General features: G+C 45.9%; 1 protein-coding gene across 2 annotated transcripts in view; it reads right to left on the bottom strand.

The window, feature by feature from the left end:
• DCUN1D2 (defective in cullin neddylation 1 domain containing 2) overlaps positions 1-21328 on the bottom strand; it is a 62700-nt gene that overhangs the window by 31089 nt on the left and 10283 nt on the right. For both annotated transcript variants that reach the window (XM_075336641.1, XM_075336642.1), the window contains exon 2: positions 9660-9876. In XM_075336641.1, the coding sequence (XP_075192756.1) occupies positions 9660-9876 (217 nt within the window). The remainder of the gene's footprint in view (positions 1-9659; positions 9877-21328) is intronic.

Here is a 21328-nt window from a genome sequence, read left to right as displayed (position 1 = left end):
GGCACAAGGATGAGCACAATGCTACTGGGCACAAGGATGGGCACAATGCTACTGGGCACAAGGATGGGCACAATGCTACAGGGCACAAGGATGTGCACAATGCTACAGGGCACAAGGATGAGCACAATGGTACAGGGCACAAGGATGAGCACAATGGTACAGGGCACAAGGATGAGCACAATGCTACAGGGCACAAGGATGAGCACAATGGTACAGGGCACAAGGATGAGCACAATGGTACAGGGCACAAGGATGAGCACAATGCTACAGGGCACAAGGATGAGCACAATGCTACAGGGCACAAGGATGAGCACAATGCTACAGGGCACAAGGATGAGCACAATGCTACAGGGCACAAGGATGAGCACAATGCTACTGGGCACAAGGATGAGCACAATGCTACTGGGCACAAGGATGGGCACAATGCTACAGGGCACAAGGATGAGCACAATGCTACAGGGCACAAGGATGAGCACAATGCTACTGGGCACAAGGATGAGCACAATGCTACAGGGCACAAGGATGAGCACAATGCTACAGGGCACAAGGATGAGCACAATGCTACTGGGCACAAGGATGAGCACAATGCTACAGGGCACAAGGATGAGCACAATGCTACAGGGCACAAGGATGGGCACAATACTACAGGGCACAAGGATGGGCACAATGCTACAGGGCACAAGGATGAGCACAATGCTACAGGGCAAAAGGATGAGCACAATGCTACAGGGCACAAGGATGGGCACAATACTACAGGGCACAAGGATGGGCACAATGCTACAGGGCACAAGGATGAGCACAATGCTACTGGGCACAAGGATTGCCACAATAATACAAGGATTGGCACAATACTACAGGGCACAAGGCTTGGCACAATACTACAAGGATGATCTTACTACAGGACACACTGATGGTGGACATCACTGCAGCATGGGGACATTACTACAAGATGTTAGCTAAGATTACTATATGATGCTGCTAATTGTAAAACAATATTACAAGAAGGTGATAAAATGTAAAAAAAAAATCAAAATAAAGCATGCATTTTTTTGTCATTAAAATCCTTTTTTATATATAAAAACTTAACTAAACAAAAAAGTGCAGGTTTTCATAATAATCAAGTAAAACATGTTAAAAAAAGTGATCCAAAGGTGTATAGAAAAAACTATGGAGTCATTAAAAATGTAACTTTGTCCTGCAAGGAATGCGGCCCCTCTCAATTTTTTTTTCTATGTGCGGCCCATACACCCAGCTGAGTTTGAGACCCCTGCATTAGATAGTATAATCCTTTGACTACAGCATAACATTGGGCAGATAAGTTATAGCATAAGGGTACCTTCACACTTAGCGATGCAGCAGCGATCCGACCAGCGATCTGACCTGGTCAGGATCGCTGCTGCATCGCTACATGGTCGCTGGTGAGCTGTCAAACAGGCAGATCTCACCAGCGACCAGTGAACAGCCCCCAGCCAGCAGCGACGTGCAAGCGACGCTGCGCTTGCACGGAGCCGCCGTCTGGAAGCTGCGGAGACTGGTAACTAAGGTAAACATCGGGTATGGTTACCCGATGTTTACATTAGTTACCAGTGTGAGCAGGGAGCAGGGAGCCGCGCACACTGAGCGCTGGCTCCTTGCTCTCCTAGCTACAGTACACATCGGGTTAATTAACCCGATGTGTAATGCAGCTACATGTGCAGAGAGCAGGGAGCCGCGCACACTGCTTAGCGCTGGCTCCTTGCTCTCCTAGCTGCTGTACACATCGGGTTAATTAACCCGATGTGTACAGCAGCTACATGTGCAGAGAGCCGGAGCCGGCAGCACAGGCAGCGTGAGAGCTGCAGAGGCTGGTAACTAAGGTAAATATCGGGTAACCACCTTGGTTACCCGATGTTTATCTTGGATACAGCTTACCTCAGCTGTCAGACGCCGGCTCCTGCTCCCTGCTCGCTTCATTTGTCGCTCTCTCGCTGTCACACACAGCGATCTGTGTGTCACAGCGGGAGAGCGGCTTTGAAGAAAACGAACCAGGGCTGTGTGTAACGAGCAGCGATCTCGCAGCAGGGGCCAGATCGCTGCTCATTGTCACACACAGCGAGATCGCTAATGAGGTCACTGCTGCGTCACAAAAAGCGTGACTCAGCAGCGATCTCGGCAGCGAGCTCGCTGTGTGTGAAGCACCCCTAAGCCATTGCTCAGTATAATTGCTAAACACAAAGTCACTGGTATTTAAAGGGAACCTGTTTATAAGATACATGTCAGCAGAGTGTTATGAAGCAGAAGCTGAACATACTGATATTTAGTTCTGTGGGAAAAGATCCAAAGAAATTGTGTCAAGTTCAGTGCAATTGATGCTTATTCTGGGCTTAAGGCCGCTTTACACGCTACGACATCGCTCCATCGTTGGGGTCACGGAATTTGTGACGCACATACGGCCGCTGTAGCGACGTCGTTGCATGTGACACCTATGAGCGATTTTGAATCGTTGCAAAAACTTTCAAAATCGCTCATCGGTGACATGTGGCTCCATTCTCAATTATCGTTGCAGCTGCAGGTACGATGTTGTTCCTCGTTCCTGCGGCAGCACACATCGCTATGTGTAACACCGCAAGAACGAGGAACCTCACCTTACCTGCGCCCACCCGCAATGCGAAAGGAAGGAGGTGGGCGGGATGTTACGTCCTGCTCATCTCCGCCCCTCCGCTTCTATTGGGCGGCCGCTTGGTGACGTTGCGGCGACGCCGAACGAACCGCTCCCTTAGAAAGGAGGCGGTTCGCCGGTCACAATGACGTCGCTAGGGTAAGTAATGTGACGGGTCCACGCGATTGTGTGTGCCACGGGCAGCGATTTGCCCGTGTCGCACAAACGATGGGGGCGGGTATGCACGCTAGCGATATTGGTCACGATATTGCAGTGTGTAAAGCGACCTTTAGCCGTCAAATGCGGGGTCCAATCCAGTGATTCACAGTCATCCCTGTAGGCCTGCTAATCCAGAACAAGCAGATTTCACTAAGATATGTACAGTAGTTATACTGAATCTTTTCCTATAAACCTGTACAATCTGCTGTATAGCATGCTGCACACACAGGTTACACTTCCAAGCTGACAGGCCCTCCTTAACCCAGTCTAGTCTTTACCTACACATGTATCAGGTCACGTTCTGAAGGGGTTTTTTTTCCCACAAAACTGGTACAATTTGTTTAATAAACTTTCAGTAAAATTAAACGGGTTATCTGAAACTTTAGTTAGTTTTTCTTATGGTGCTAAGAACTTACAAGCAGGTACAATATCTCACAAAAGTGAGTACACCCCTGACATTTTTGTAAATATTTTATTATATCTTTCATGGGATATACACTGAAGATTTGACACTTTGATGCAATGTAAAGCTGTACAGCTTATATAACAGAGTCAAACTGCTGTGCCCTCTAAATAACTCAACACAGCCATTAATTTGTAAACCGTTGGCAACAAAAGTAAGTACACCCCTAAGTGAAAATGGACAAATTGTACTCAATTAGCTATTTTCAAAGCTAGCTTTGCAAAGGACGTAAAGTCTGAAACGCGTAGCTGTTGGTGTCTCTCCCCTTTGCTCCAAAATGACTTACGCTGCTATGGAATTATCACACACTCTAATTGTTATTACCTGGATTTTTTTTTTTTTAAATTTGTTAAAATAAACATTCAAGATTTTTTTCTATATGGAGCTGGATTTTTTTTCTCTATTGAAACCATATCGCACACACTGCATCAAATTGGTCTGCGTGGCTGTTGTCTCAGTAGGAAGCCTCTTCTAAAGATGATGTACAAGAAAACCCGCTAACAGTTTGCTGAAGACAATCACACTGAGGCGGGCTTTGCACACTACGACATCGCAGGTGCGATGTCGGTGGGGTCAAATTGAAAATGACGCACTTCCGGCATCGCATGCGACATCGTAGTGTGTAAAGGCTTGATGATACGATTAACGAGCGTAAAAGCGTCGTAATCGTATCATCGGTGCAGCGTCGGCGTAATCCATAATTACGCTGACGCGACAGTCCGATGTTGTTCCTCGCTCCTGTGGCAGCACACATCGCTGTGTGTGAAGCCGCAGGAGCGAGGAACATCTCCTACCGGCGTCACTGCGGCTTCCGTAGGATATGCGGAAGGAAGGAGGTGGGCGGGATGTTTACATCCCACTCATCTCCGCCCCTCCGCTCCAATTGGCCGACTGCTGTGTGACGTCGCAGTGACGCCGCACGACCCGCCCCCTTAACAAGGAGGTGGGTCGCCGGCCAGAGCGACGGTCGCAGGGCAGGTGAGTCCATGTGAAGCTGCCGTAGCGATGTTCGCTACGGCAGCTATCACAAGGATATCGCTGCTGCGACGGAGGCGGGGACTATCGCGCTCGGCATCGCAGCATCAGCCTGCGATGTCGCAGCGTGCAAAGTACCCCTAAGGACATGGATTAATAGAACAATGTCCTGTGGTCTGATGAGACCAAAATAAACTTCTTTGGTTCAGATGGTGTCAAGCATGTGTGGCGGCACCAGTTGAGGAGTATAAAGACAAGTGTGTCTTACCTACAGTCAAGCATGATGGTGGGAGTGTGATGGTTTGTAGCAGCATGATTGCTGCCGAGTGTGGGGAGCTACAGTTCATTGAGGGACCATGAATGCAAACATGTACTGTGACATACTGAAGCAGAGTATGATTCCCTCTCTTTGGAAACTGTGCAGCAGGGCATTATTCCAATATAAACCCCAAACACAGCTCCAAGACGACCACTGCCTTGGTAAAGAAACTGAGGGTAATGGTGCTGGACTGGCCAAGCATGTCCTCAGACCTAAAACCTATTGAGCATCTGTGGGGCATCCTTAGGCTATGTGCGCACACAGCATTTTTTGACGCTGCGTTTTCGGCCGCAAAAAACACACCCGCGGCAAAAACGCACCCGTAAAAAACTAGTGCGTTTTTACCGCGTTTTGGTGCATTTTTGTCTGTGCTTTGATCACTGCGTTTTTTGTGTTGTTCCAATGCACTGCATGGGTGAAAAACGCACGAAAGAATTGACATGTCCATTTTTTTTTTTAGCTCAAAAACTCAGCTAAAAAAAAAAAAAAAAGTTGTGTGCGGACAGCAAAAATGAAAACTCAAGGCCCTGTCACACACACAGATAAATCTTTGCAGATCTGTGGTTGCAGTGAAATCATGGACATATTGTTCCGTTTGTACACAGCCACAAACCTGGCACTGATTGTCCACAATTTCACTGCAACCACAGATCTGCCGCAGATCTGCCACAGATCTATCTGTGTGTGTGTGACAGGGTCTTCAGACTTTGCTGGGGAAGCAAAGTCATGCAGTTTTGAGCCCAAAAACGCACCCGAAAAACGCGCAAAAATGCAGCGAAAAAACGCTGAGTGCGCACATAGCCTTAAACTGAAAGTGCAGGGTTGCAAGGTCTCTAACATCCACCAGCTCCGTGATGTTGTTATGGAAGAGGATCCAGCGGCTCCTGTGACGCTCTGGTGAACGCCAAACCCAAGAGAGTTAAGGCAGTGCTTGAAAATAATGGTGGCCACACAAAATATTGATACTTTGGACACAATTTAGCCATTTTCACTAAGGGGTGTACTCACTTTTGTTACCAGCAGTTTAGACATTAATGGCTGTGTGCTGAGTTATTTAGAGAGCACACCAAATTTACACTGTTATACAAGCTGTACACTGACTACTTTACATTGTATCATAGTGTCACATCTTCAGTGTTATCCCATGAAAAGATATAATAAAACATTCACAATAATGTGAGGGGTGTACTCTCTTTTGTGATATACTGTAATTGCTAGCTACCTGCCAGTTCTACCCAGTACAGAGGCTGTTCTTCTCTCTGCAGCCGGGACGTGTACACTCGGCTTCTCAGGCACACTGACGCTGCCGAAATGAGCTGTGTGCATGCGCAAGATTTCCAGGAGTTGCGATGACAGCAGCTTTTGGAAATCATATCACGCCCACAGGGGTGTGATAACATAGAAAGAGGGCTGACTAGTCTGGGGAAATAACGTCCCTTTGACTAATCAAAACCCTAATTAGTATAGGAGACAGCGAGGTTTATTAATGATTTTTTACAACATTATACAGGGCTGGTTAGGCAGGGAATGCAGCTGGGTTGGAGGGCATAAGGGCCCACACAGGTTCTCTTTAAGGAGATTATTGGATCATTAAGGTACATTCCCTTATAGCATAAATGCAGCGGATTTTCCACTGTGGACTTACTTGCACAAGGTCTGCTGCGTATTACAATGCCCACATTGTGAAAGAGGTTTCAGGAAATATTTACACACCGAAGAAGAATACTGCTATGGAAATTGCCCTACATTGGGGATTTGAAATCTGCAGCACGTCATTCATTCTGCATGAAAAGTCTATAAAATCAGCACCTTTTCTGTAGTACTATATACAAATGCAGATTTCACGCTATGGAAACTTCCCAAAGGATACACCAAACCTCCACTGATCAGTCATTTGAAAGATCTGTACTTTTAAAGGGAAGGTGTTGCGTTTTTTATTTTTGTCTTAATAATAGTGATTATGAACTCCAGTATTTTTAATACAAAATTAAACTCACTGTTTATTTAGTTTTTATTTAATTCTAGTGTTACTGAAGCACTGGGGGCTGCCATGCTGGATTTACTGTGATTAACGACAGTTGCTCACCTCCTTTACGGCAGCCCCCAGGGCATTGTGTCTGATAGTCGGACTCCAACCCTGTACTTATTACAGGACAGCTCCCTGGGCTGTCCAGGTCACAGCAGAGGGAGGAGATTGGCGCCGTCTTTGTGCAGCTCACAGCATATGATGTGTGCTCCACTTTACCCGTCACCCGTTCGGCCTGTGTGAGTACCGGCGTCCCTCCCCCCGATGCTACTATCTCCAATCCCCCCCGTGCCACTGCTACCGTCTCCAATGACACCCCCTCTCGCCGCCGCTACCTTCCCACCCACTCTCTTTACCGCACCCGTTGTGAACGTGCATGCAGAGCATTGCGTGCGTGCATGAAGAGCATTGCATGTGTGCATGCAGAGCATTGCGTGCATGTAGAGCAATGCGTGCGTGGGGCAGAGCATTGCAGGCGTGCGTAGGGCAGAGCATTGTGAACGTGCGTGGGGCAGACCATTGCGGGCGTGCGTGGGGCAGACCATTGCGGGCGTGCGTGGGGCAGACCATTGCGGGCGTGCGTGGGGCAGACCATTGCGGGCATGCGTGGGGCAGAGCATTGCGGGCGTGTGTGGGGCAGAGCATTGCGGGTGGGCGTGGGGCAGAGCATTGTGTGTGTGCATGCGTGTGGCAGAGCATTGCAGGCGTGCGTGGGGCAGAGCATTGCGAACGGGCGTGGGGCAGAGCATTGCGAACGTGCGTGGGGCAGACCATTGCGGGCGTGCGTGGGGCAGACCATTGCGGGCGTGCGTGGGGCAAAGCATTGCGGGCATGTGTGGGGCAGAGCATTGCGGGCATGCGTGGGGCAGAGCATTGCGGGCATGCTTGGGGCAGAGCATTGCGGGCGTGCATGGGGCAGAGCATTGCGGGCGTGCATGGGGCAGAGCATTGCGGGCGTGCATGGGGCAGAGCATTGCGGGCGTGCATGGGGCAGAGCATTGCGGGCGTGCTTGGGGCAGGGCATTGCGGGCGTGCGTGGGGCAGAGCATTGCGGGCGTGCGTGGGGCAGAGCATTGCGGGCGTGCGTGGGGCAGAGCATTGCGGGCGTGCGTGGGGCAGAGCATTGCGGGCGTGCGTGGGGCAGAGCATTGCGGGCGTGCGTGGGGCAGAGCATTGCGGGCGTGCGTGGAGCAGAGCATTGCGGGCGTGCGTGGGGCAGAGCATTGCGGGCTTGCGTGGGGCAGAGCACTGTGTGTGTGCGTGCATGTGACAGAGCATTGCGAGCGGGCGTGTGGCAGAGCATTGTGTGTATGCATGCGTGTGGCAGAGCATTGTGTGTGTGTGCGTGTGGCAGAACATTGCCGGTGGGAGTACATGCGGCAGAGCATTGCTGGACCGGGGCGTGCACAGCGCTATGTGGGGAGCACTATGCAGCTGTCCTTGGTGACACTTTAGACATTTGTTGTCACCAACAAAATAGCTCCGCACTGTGATCCTAAACTTCATCTTCCCTTATCCTTTTGGAAACACCCAGATTGGGAGGGGGAGCTGTGACATCACACACAGGAGAGCAGATTCTGCCCACTTTTACTGCAGCTGTAATGTGAGCTAGTTCTACAGTAGCACTGCAGCAGGATTTCAGCAGCTGCTCCCCCTAGTGTTCAAGAGTGGAAAAGATCAAACATTTTTTTTACATTTTGCTCAATTAAAAACAAATAATATTTAAACAAAACATTAATACTTTACATTTTTTCAGTTATTGAAAATTTTTTTTTTTTTGGACGACACCTTCCCTTTAATAGTGATTTAGCATTGCATTGCAGTTTATTACATCTTTTACTCATTCAACTGAGAAAGATAAGCTTTAATATCAGGCATAACTACCACTGAAGGAGACAATGATGGGTAAGAAGCGCTTGCTGGAACGCTACGGCACCTTCAGTTGATTGCTAGGGATCCCGCTAATTTTATATTAGCGGAGATGTCTAGGATTCATTATTTCCCCCTTTGACTTGCAGACATAGAAAACAACAATCACATCACTGCACACCCTCCCTAGGTCCAGCATTGACCCTACACCGCTCTGCAGCAGTGACATCACAACTACAGCACATGTAACGGCTGCAGTCAATCACTGACATCAGCGGCTCATGCTGTCTAAATCAGAATCACGGCTGAGCCCATTAGTTGGGTCGTAGTTGTGACGTCTCGGCTGAAGCCTGTCAACAAGGACCAGCGTTGAAGACGCAGACATGATTTTACACCGATGAAATAAAGATTCTTATGGAACAGTGAGTGCCACCTATTTCTTATTTTTGCCGGGCCTAGGGAGGAAGGTTGTTAAAAGACGTATTTGGCATTTTCTACATCTAAATTACTTCCGGACAACACCTTTAATGATGGATCCTAAAGATAGGCCATAATTTTAGAGCACTGTAACCCCGATCCCCGCTTTCCTTTGTAGTGCACGGCTCCTGTTGGTATATTACACCTAAGGCTGGGGCCACACGGGGACTACTGGAATCCCCTTGCATGAGACTCGGCTCGTGCTGGCAGTACAGCAGAGCCGAGTGTCATGCGTGTGTCCTTGCAACTGAGGTCCGTTCGTGCGAGCAGACCTCAGCTGCGGGGGGCGGGCCGGCACTCAGGAGGGGAGGGAGGGATTTCTCTCCTGCATAGCCGGCTATAGCCATTCTCGCACTGCACTAGCAGTACACCGGTGTACCGCGAGTGCAGTGCGATTTTTCTCTCGCCCCATTCACTTGAATGGGTGCGAGAGAAAGAGTCTCGCATTACAATCACAGCATGCTGCGATTGTTTTCTCAGTCCGATTAGGGCTGAGAAAATAATCGCTCATGTGTGCTGACACACAGGCTAGAATTGGTCCGAGGGGAATGCGATGTTTTATCGCACTCCACTCGCACCGATTTTCTCGCCGTGTGGCTTAGGCCTAACCAGCAGTTAGTTATCCCTCAATACACAGAGATTATACATAAAACAGATAATTAAAGGTCCTTACCTTTGTAGCGATTATACAATTGCTCTAATTTCTTTTTGTCTACGGTACTTTTCATTGACTCTTTGCAGTACAGGGCTGTATTCTGGAAGTAGTTGTCCGTTGCCAGTTCTAGTTTCCAGTCATTCTGTGTTAAACAGTATATTGCAGTCCTTTCCCCAGCCTGGGTAAATGCCATAAACTGGCGCACCTTCTCCTTCTGAGACGACTTAAGTTTATGCTTTGGGATGCAAAAGAAGCAGCAGAAGTGGTTTCAGCATAGTACTCATGTTATTCAGTATAAAGATTTCATTCTCTGGATGTGTGCATGCTTCATGTCAGCATTACATGTCAGATCGGCAAAAGACGACAACGCTTAGTTCTTCTCAGCTTAAAATGTCTGATCTGTAAACGACAGCGCCTATATATATATCTATAAAAGACAACCCAGACTTTGTACAACATTCCACCATGACTTACAAATCCATATGCACGGCACACCACTCCTACACACATGCCCTCCTCAAATGAAAAAGAAAACGGCTAGGGGAAAATCAGTGGTGGACTCGACCGCAGACCCAAAATTATTGCTGCAGACTGAGCTGTACCATATAAAAATAACAGGACCTGCGCTGCGCAGCGAGGACGAATCTTGGCCAAAAACTGCCAAACAATGCAGAGGACAACAGCAAAAACAAATTCTAATCTTGCTTTTAGGTGCTAACTGCACAGAATTGAAGGTTTTTGGCTACATCATCATGACCACAATGAGCAAATGATAAAAAGACTAGTACATGAGTTCTGTCCAAGCTGCCATGAGAGTGCGGCACATTTGCCTTTATCTGTCATGGATGATGGGGGTTGAAATCCGCGCTGCATTGCATGAGGAGTCAAAGCAAGTCCTGAAGAGTGATTTTATTCAATGCGTCTCAGAGTGAAACTCCTTCATCAGGACAATCACCATTACATAGTATACAGGATATATACAGTGGATACATCATTGGAAACAGGGCGCAAGATGATGGCCATTGAATCAGCTGATCCTTTGAATCAAGTGGTTAAAACAGCGTACAAATACGTTAACTTGTTGGGAAACAAATGTTGCCCAGAAACGATATAGCATCAATGCAATATAAAATAAGCGAAAAAGGAAAAAAATATGAAATAAGAAAAAGGAAAAAAATGATGTTAGTAATGCGGCGCTCACATCAGCGGTATATTTCATACACAACCGCATGTTACCGCATCTTGCCGCGATTCCATTGGAAAAGAATGGAACTGAAAGGCATTTGTACTGGATCTGACTTTGCGGCAAAATACCGCTGATGTGAGCGCCGCCTAAGGCTGCTTTCACACATCAGTTTTTTGGCATCAGGCACGATCCGGCGAAAAAACGGATCAGTTGCATCAGTTTTTTCCATCAGTTCCTTCAGTTTTTTGACAGATCCGGTCTGATACTGAGCATGCTCAGTTCAAAAAAACGGATCCAGTGGCCGGATCCGTTTTTTTTGCCGTATTACGCCGGATCCGGCATCCACAGGCTTCCATTATAAAACATGCCGTACAGCGCTGGATCCAGCGCGATCCATTTTTTTTTTTGCCGGACACAAAAACGTTCACTTCAACGTTTCATCCGGCCGCCGAACAAGTAAATTTTGCCGGCAAAAAATGGATGAAACGCAAGGCCATCCGGCGCTAATGAAAGTCTATGGGGGAAAAAACAGATCCGGCTGCAACAGACGCCGGATCAGTTATTTCAGGTTTTTGCCGGATTGTGCCTGATGGCAAAAAACTGATGTGTGAAAGTAGCCTAAGTGGACACAGTGTACATTAACCCTTGTTATATATATCTCCATTAAAATACAAATTTATCTAAATATAAAATTAATACTTTAGATCTACTAACAGGTCGTCTTTCTCAATCCATCAAGTATTCTAATAGCACATTTATTTCTATACTAATATGAGTTTATTTTGTAAGATTTCTTTCAATAGTTTCTTCCAACATCACAATATTTCCAGGCTCCACTGTGGAATAATTTATTCCACTCCTTATGGGTTCTCACCCCGGTTTTTTTCTCATCTCCTTTCTCTAGATTTATTTTGTCACATCAAATTTTGAATTGGGAGTTTTTTCTTCTTTTTACTTTCAATATACGTCTATTATGTTAGCTCAATGGTTAACACGGTTTTTTTTTCCACTGTATCCACAGGTTTGGATACACTAACATAATTTTGTCTATTTTTTTCCTTCTTGCTCATTTTTTATTTTATTGATGCAATATAGTTTATGGGCAACAAGTTTACATATTTGTACTGGGTTTTAACTGACTGATTCAAATGATCAGCTGATTTAACGGCCGTCATCTTGCGCCCATTTTCCAATGATTTATCCACTATATACACCCTTTATCTTTAATACTATGTAATGTTGATTGTCCTGATGTTGATTGTCCTCCAAAACACGTTGAATGAAATCACCTTTTAAAACTTGCTTTGATTCCATATTCAACATAAGCGCAGATTTCAACCCCCATCATCCATTGTCCGATTGTCCGCTATCTGCATCTCCAGGGTTGGCAGCAGCATGGTTGTTCGCACATCAGTCCAGGGATTCTCACCCAGGTCACCCCACAGTTAAAACCCTACCTGCGCAGGATTTTCTCCTCCTTCAGCTTTTATCTGTCATATCAGGGACCAACAGGTGCTCGATTATTAATCATAGCCTATTTAAAAGTTACAAACAGCCCCCAGCCCCTCCTGTGATGTATATGCCTCCAGCATCTCCTGTAATTTATGCGCCCCAGTGTCTTCTGTGATGTGTATGTCCCCAGCCCCTCTTATGATGTCTATACCTCCAGTGTCCCCTATGTGATGTATATGATTTACCAATCTGTTGACTGCGCTCCAGACTGAGGGGTACTTCTCACATAGCGAGTACGACCACCAATCGGAACAGAGGGGGGCGGAAAAGGCAATGTAGATGCACGCCTATGTTACTAATCAAGATTTGAATCGTGCTATGTGACAGGGTCCCAGTGACCACCGTATCGTTGCTGCATCGTTGGGTAGATCTGACAGCTCACTAGCAACCCTGTAGCGATGTACCAGCAATCCTGACCAGGTCGTATCATGGTTGTAATCGCTGGTATGCCGTTTAGTGTGACGGTACCCTGAGACAAACCTGGAAAAGCAGTTGTGAGAAGCAACATGATCAATATTGCTGAACATCACAGCCGCACCAAAGAAAAGCAACTCCAGCCACCACAGTTTGGGTGTAGGGGTGAGTTAAATTGTTTGACCAAATATATTAGGGTAATTTTCAAGATGTTAATTTTTCGCGGCCCCTGAGGGTTGGTAGAAATTTCCAAATGGCCCCCCGGCAGAAAAAAGGTTCCCACCGCTGCTCTAAGGGCAGGAGTAGGTGGCCATAATTTTGATCAGAGTGTGATCAGACCAGACGGAACATCGGATTGCACTCAAACCAAAGTAAGTCTATAGGGCAGAGCGTGTCAGATTTTTTCCTCAGTCTGTTAAGGAAAAATATTGCTGCATATCCAATTTTGATCAGATATTCAGATAGCACTCGGTCATGCCAGTCAGTGAGTGCGTGGGGAACATTGGATTACACTTGGCTGACATCTGAGTCCAGTCTGATTTCCACGGACTGACACAATGGAAAATATGGAGAAATTTTGTTCTCCACCTGTCCCACACAGTATGTGACGATTCTCTCATCATAGAGAATTGGATCACGCTATGCTGACAGTCTGATCAAACTTGGATCAGCGGTTGATCATAGTGACATTTGCATAATCATCTCGATACTCTCAAATCAATACTACGGCCATCTGCCCCTGCCCTAATAGTGCAGCATGAATGTGTGATGGCCATACACAAAGTGGGGAGATCTATGTCAGACAAACCTCAAACAATAGAGTAGCGTTAAATAGCGGCAGACCATGTGGCTGCTATGTGGCCTGTGAGTTGGTGGCCCAATGCCAAATGGGAGCATCATACTGTTCATCATACGATGTGTGTGTGTGTGGGCATTTTTAACTAACTTATTGTATGGAAGCCATGCAAGGGGTAGATGCACTAGTTCTGTGTATGTGCCACAACACAAGTCCCTCTCCCTAGGACGGATGACCTTCTGTGACTAACTATATGATAGGACCCCGCCTACTCCACCAAATAATATTTTGGGTGGAGTAGGAATTCAGACTATTACTAAGGATCTTCATTCTTTCTATATAGGTCCCTGATGACACATGTAACAGGTTGGCCAACTAATGCGCCTTCAGTAATGATTGCTGCTAGAATAAATTATTTCTCCTCAGTCTTCAGCGTTCTATGTGTAGAATTTGAGGAAACTTACTTTATTAAAGACTATTACTGAATTTATAATGTATATACAGACGTCCAAGGCTCGGTTCGGTTTTAGTTCTCTATAAGTTACACAAAGATGCTGACAATGTTTTCAATAAAAGCGATCTGCAAAGAAGAGATGGCGCTTTGCTAAGATAAAGTACTATCTTCGCAAGGGTTGAGCTGCCAAAATCCTTACCCATCCTTAGAATTTTACGTCTGTAGCACTAATTAAGTACAGTGGCTAATTTAGCGCCTTGTTCCCATCTAACTAGAGAGCAGTGAACTGGGGGCCAGACCCATTAACTAGAACAGAGCTGCACCGTGCTTGGATGGAGGGTCGAAGTACAGAAAATAGTCACACTGCTCCTTTTGTGCTCCAGATTGCAGGGGCCTTAAAAATCAGACTTTCACTGTATGCAGTGTTTTGTATGCAGTCTACTACTTACCCAAAAATAAGCCCTAGCAGGATTTTTCGGCCTTTTTGGAATATGCTTATAATAGAATCATGGGGTAGGGGTGAAAATGAATATTCACTCCTACCCCTGCGCCGACGTCAGGGATTGGAACTTGTGTTAATGGTAAATGAATAATCTGCTTCCGCTATCCATAATCCCGAACGAACACTCCTTTGATCTGGCATTAGTAACTGGAACGTGTTAATGGCAAAAGACTATTCACCCCTCTGTGCTGGTGTCAGTGATTGGAACATGTATTAATGGCAAATGAATATTCACCCCATTCCTCCGCCCATAATCCTGCCCATCCCTCTGCACCGGTGTCCGTGATTGAAACAAGTTAATTGCAAATGACTATTTACCCCCCTTCCCTCTCTCATAATCCCACATAGCCCTCTGTGCTGGTATCAGTGATTGAAATGTGTGTACTGGCAAATGAATATTCACCCCCTTCACCCAACCTTCTGTTTTGCCATCAGTGATTGGAACGTATAAATTGCAAATGACTATTCACTCCCACCTCCCATAATCCCACTCTCCCCTCTGTGCTGATATCAGTGATTGGAACATGTGTTAATGGCAAATAAATATTAACCCTCTTTCCCTACCTATAATCCTGCCCACCCCTCTGTGCCGGCTTCAGTGACTGGAACGTGTTAATGGCAAATGACTATTCACCACCACCCACCTCTCATAATCCCATCAACCTCTCTGAGCCGAGGTCAGTGATTGGAATGTGGGTTAATAGCAAATAAATATTCACCCCCTTCCCCGCCCATCCCTCTGTGTCAGCGTCAGTGGTTGGAATATGTGTTACTGGAAAATTAATATTGACCACCTTCCTCCAACCACCCTCTGTGTCGGCATCAGTGGTTGGAACATGTGTTAATGGCAAATGAATACTCACCCCCATCCCCTAACTATAATCCTGCCCACCCCTTTGTGCCGGCGTTAGTGATTGGAACATGTGTAACAACAAATATTCACCCTATTCCATCACTCTTCACTGGTGTCATTGATTGGAACATGTGTTAATGGCAAATGAATATTCACCTCCTTCCCCTGCCCATAATCCCACCCTTCCCTTTGTGCCAGCGTTAGTGATTGGGACATGTCTTAAGAGGAAATAAATATTCATCATATTCCTGTGGCCATAATCCTGCCCGTCCCTCTGCCCCGGTGTCAGTGATTGGAACAAGTTAATTGCAAATGACTATTCACCCCCCTCCATCTCTCATAATCCCACACACCTCTCTTGTGCTGGCGTCAGTGATTGAAACGTGTGTTACTGGTAAAGGAATATTCACCTCCCTACCCTACCTATAATCCCACCCATCCCTCTGTGCTGGCGTTAGTGACTAGAACATGCGTTAATAGCAAATAAATACTTAATGTACACACATTGATTAATCAGGTAATACGGCATTGAATTCAATGACTTCACCTGAGGTCACTGAGTTCATCAGTAGTCAGTTCACCTGAGGTCACACCTGGAGCAACGTGGGAACCCCAGTAGTGACGTCAGATAAACTCACTGATGTCACCGCTCACAGCTGCGGCTCCAGCAATGTGTCCTTGATGCTGCAGTGCTCAGTCACGTTTTCTATTGTGACCGTGCACTGCAACTTTAGATGTAGCAGAGCTTGGGTTGTCGTGTCTGTAGATTACATCTGACCTGCAGGGGTGTTTTGAAGGCTAATAAATTGGAGGAGGGTGTTTTTTTTTTAATAAAGGATTTTTCTGTGTTTTAGGTTTATTTTGTTTTGTTTACTTGCAGGGTTAGTAATGGGGTTGGCTCATAGACCCCTCTCCATTACTAACCCAGGGCTTGATGACAGCTGTGATTTGACAAATCACAGCTGTCATTAGCCTCTTATATTACTCCGATTGCCACCACTCCAGGGAAATCAAAATTTGCTGGGTAAAGTACCGGAATTGTCGTATCGAATAGATACAGCAATCCTGTAGCAGCTGCAAGCTATTTTTACGATGGGGGTTCCAATAACCATGGGCCTCCCCAGCCTGAAAATACCAGCCCCAAGCTGTCTTCTTTATCTAGGCCAGGTAGCAAAATTGAGGGGGAAGGGGGGTGAGACATGGGACACTGCATGCCATTTTTTTTTATTTAAATTAAGAAAAAAAAATGCACGGATCTCTTGCATTTTGATACACAGCCAAGATAATACGACTGGGGATGCAGCCTGTAGCTGTCTGCTATATCTGTGCTGGGACTCAATATACAGGGACCCTATGCCATTTTTTTCCCTATTATTTATTTTTACACTCTACAACTAATTACAAATGCTGGCACAGAGGGTGGGAAGGGGAAGCAGTGAATATGCATGAGGGTTAATGAGCAGAAAAGGAAGTAGTGTGACAGCTGCAGACTTGGTAAGTATAATCCTCCTGCTTTACAGCCCATTTAGCTGTTACTAATGTTACTAATACAATGTTCGGGTCCCTTAGCCTTCTATGGGGTTTGGCTTCTGGGCTCAAGTGCTGTCCTGAACTGGACTTTTTTTTAATGTCCGAACAGACCCGCAGAACTCGAACATCTGTGGGTTCGCCCATCTACTGCAGACGCATCTTTGGAGCCAAAATTAATATAATAACCTGTGTTATTTTCAGGGAAACACGGCATATACCGTACATATTTTAGTAGATTCTGAATCACTAGAGAAGACAGTAATGCATTTACAATCTTCATCCTCCTATAAAGACAGTTCATTTCAAAATCTATTATTTATTAATATGCAGTAAAAGTACAGCATCAAATAGCTAACTCTGCATATTTCACAGCGTCATTCAAATCCTTCTCCGGCTAAGAAGACCAACAAATATTTTGTCAGCAATCTCTGGTGTACCAAGTCAGAAAGATGCATCGATATACCCATGTCAAGCGCTCAGTGGGGGACACAGCGAGACTAGGAACAAATTTCATTTAGTTATTTTATGGCAAGCATATTGTCTGGGACCCACATTTTTAACCCCTTACTGCCAAAGCCTGTTTCCAACTTCCAACTCATTTTTACAAGTTGTAAGAGAAAGTCCACCCAAATCTTTAAAGGGAACCTGTCACCAGATGTGGTGACTATAAGCTGTGGCCACCACCGGTGGGCTCTTATATACACTGTGTGCAGCATTATTAGGCAAATGAGTGTTTTCATCACATGATACTTTTTATACATGTCCTACTCCAAGCTGTATAGGCTTGAGAGCCAACTACCAATTAAGTAAATTAGGTGATGTCCATCTCTGTAATGAGGAGGGGTGTGGTGTAATGACATAAACACCCTATATAAGGTGTGCTTAATTATTAGGCAACTTCTTTCATTTGGCAAAATGGGTCAGAAGAGAGATTTGATGGGCTCTGAAAAGTCTAAAATTGTGAGATGTCTTGCAAAGGATGCAGCATTCTTGAAATTGCCAAACTTTTGAATCATGATCATTGAACAATCAAGCGCTTCATGGCAAATAGCCAACAGGGTCGCAAGAAGCGTGTTGGACAAAAAAGGCGCAAAATAACTGCCCATGAATTGGGGAAAATCAAGCGTGAAGCTGCCAAGATGCCATTTGCCACCAGTTTGGCCATATTTCAGAGCTGCAGCGTTACTGGAGTATCAAAAAGCACAAGGTGTGCCATACTCAGGGACATGGCCAAGGTAAGGAAGGCTGAAAAACCACCACCTTTGAATAAGAAACATAAGATAAAATGTCAAGACTGGGCCAAGAAATATCTTAAGACTGTATTTCAAAGATTTTATGGACTGATGAAATGAAAGTGACTCTTGATGGGCCAGATGGATGGGCCAGAGGCTGGATCAGTAAAGGGCAGAGAGCTCCACTCCGACTCAGACGCCAGCAAGGTGGAGGTGAGGTACTGGTATGGGCTGGTATCATCAAAGATGAACTTGTGGGACCTTTTCGGGTTGAGGATGGAGTGAAGCTCAACTCCCAGACCTACTCCCAGTTTCTGGAAGACAACTTCAAGCAGTGGTACAGGAAGAAGTCGGTATCGTTCAAGAAAAACATGATTTTCATGCAGGACAATGCTCCATCACATGCATCCAACTACTCCACAGCGTGGCTGGCCAGTAAAGGTCTAAAAGATGAAAAAATAATGATATGGCCCCCTTGTTCATCTGATCTGAACCCCATAGAGAACCTGTTGTCCCTCATAAAATGTGAGATATACAGGGAGAGACAAACAGTACACCTCTCGGAACAGGCTGTGGTGGCTGCTGCACGCAATGTTGATCGTAAACAGATCAAGCAACTGACAGAATCTATGGATGGTAGGTTGTTGAGTGTCATCATAAAGAAAGGTGGCAATACTGGTCACTTATTTTTTGGGGTTTTGTTTTTGCATGTCAGAAATGTTTATTTCTAAATTTTGTGCAGTTATATTGGTTTACCTGGTAAAAATAAACAAGTGAGATGGGAATATATTTGGTTTTTATTAAGTTGCCTAATAATTCTGCACAGTAATAGTTACCTGCACAGATATCCTCCTAAGATAGCCAAACCTAAAAAAAAACCAAAAAAACACTTCAACTTCCAAAAATATTAAGCTTTGATATTTATGAGTCTTTTGGGTTGATTGAGAACATAGTTGTTGATCAATAATAAAAAAAATCCTCTAAAATACAACTTGCCTAATAGTTCTGCACACGGTGTACAGCATTCTAACATGCTGTATATAAGAGCCCAGACCGCTGTGCAGAATGTAAAAATGACTTTATAATACTTACCTAAACGGTCGGTTCAGTGCAAACAGGCCAGATGGATGGCTCCGTTCTCTGTGTGCGGCGCCTCCTTTCTCCTCCTTTTTCTGAAGCCGGGGTGCATGACGCGTCCTACGTCAACCACACGCGCCGGCATTGAGGTCCTGCACAGGTCGCATTTTCAAAGTATTGTACTGCACCTGCGAGGGACCAGCGAGTGGGTACGACGCATCATCCACACAGGCTTCAGAAGGAGGACAAAGGTGGCCAAAAGAGGAGACACCGCAACCGGAGAACGGAGCCACCCATCTGCACAGAACCAACCGTTTAGGTAAGTATTATAAAGTGATTTTTACGTTCTACACAGTGGCCTTGTCTCTTATATACAGCATGTTAGAATGCTGTATATAAGAGCCCACTGGTGGTGGCCACAGCTTATAGTCACCAAATCTGGTGACAGGATCCCTTTAAATTTATCCAAATGTACAATACCGAATATGTGGTTGGAATCAACTTTAAGAGCACAGCACAAAAGCGAAGGTGTGCAAATTTGGGTGCAAGTCAAGTTTAAAGCCCTTGAGGTGCCCAAACCGCAAAAACCTTACACAAGTGACAGAATTTTCGAAACTAGACCTCTCAAGGAATTAATCTAGGAGCGTAGTGACATTTTTAGACTTGCCGGTGCTACATAAAATTTTATAACATTGGGACGTAAAAATAATAAACAAAAATTCTATAAAATATTGTTTTAGCCTCTAATTTTTCTGTTTAACATGAGTAATAGGAGACAAAAGACCACAAAACCAGTAAAATCTTCTCCTGAGTCCACCAATATCTGAGATGTAGTTGTAAACTACTGTTGAGCACATGGGATAGCAGTGTTTTTACTTGTATAAAATTTTTCTTTGTGTTTTTTTACCCTTCAAATCTTGACAATATTTTCCTTTTTTTTTTTTATAACTTGGTCCCAGACTAAGGCTGCTTTCACACCTCCGGTTTCTGCAATGCGGCACAATCCGGCACTTTGCAGGAAAATCGCAACCGTTTTTTTTTTGCTGCCGGTTGCGTTTTTTTCTGCATAGACTTTAATTAGTGCCGCATGGCCTTGCGTTCGGTCCGGTTTTTGCCACATGCGGCAGATTTAGCCGATGTGGCGGCCGGATGGAACGTTGCCTGGCAAAAAACCCCGCATCACGCCGCATTCGGCCGATGCGGCGCATTTTTCAATGCATGCCTATGGCGGCCGGATGCGGCAAAAACCGCATCCGGCCGCCGCATGCCGTTTTTGCCACTGCGCATGCTCAGTAGCATGCCGCAAGCGGCAAAAACCGGATGGGCGCATGGGAAAAACTTATGCAAAGGATGCGGTGTTTTCACCGCATCCGTTGCATAGCTTGCACAGCCGGATTGAGCCACACAGCTCAATTCCGGATGTGTGAAAGCAGCCTAATACTCTTAGGCTATGTGCGCACGTTGCGTAAATACATGCAGTTACGCTGCGCTTTGTAGCGCAGCGTAACTACATGCGTCCTGCATCCCCTGCACAGTCTATGGAGATTGTGCAGGGGCCGTGCGCACGTGGCGTTTTAGAGCGCAGCGCTTCGGCTACTGCCGAAGCGCTGCGTTCTAAGAAGTGACATGTCACTTCTTTCCTGCGCTCTGCATGCAGCTCCTGCTCTGTCTATGGGAGGAGCTGCAGGCAGAGCGCATGGAATCGGCTTTCACTATGGACATTTCTGCAGCGATTTAAAGCGCACATGTGCTCTTCAGATCGCTGCAGAAATTTCTGCAGTGACTGTACGCAACGTGCGCACATAGCCTTACACTGAGGAGAGGCATTAGACCGTGTTTATTACAGGGCCATAAATGCCACTGAAGTCAGGTGACCCCACGGCTATTACTCAGCCTGGGGTCATTGTAACTATCAACACGCAATTGCAGGGTGTCCAAAGAGACAAAGAAAGGGCACGGTCCCTGATGCCACTATCACTATTGATGCACCATCAGAGGGGTTAGATACACAGCAGAAATTGATGTGCTGTAGATTTGCAATCAGTGAAACCAGTCAATTTTTGTGCTAATTTTCATGCAGAAAGAGGCAGAGTTGCGGTTTGTGGAATGCGCTGCCAAATTTCCACCCACA

Source organism: Anomaloglossus baeobatrachus, chromosome 2, assembly GCF_048569485.1.
Source record: "Anomaloglossus baeobatrachus isolate aAnoBae1 chromosome 2, aAnoBae1.hap1, whole genome shotgun sequence".
Classification (NCBI taxonomy): domain Eukaryota; kingdom Metazoa; phylum Chordata; class Amphibia; order Anura; family Aromobatidae; genus Anomaloglossus; species Anomaloglossus baeobatrachus.
This window is presented reverse-complemented; position numbering and strand designations above follow the sequence as displayed.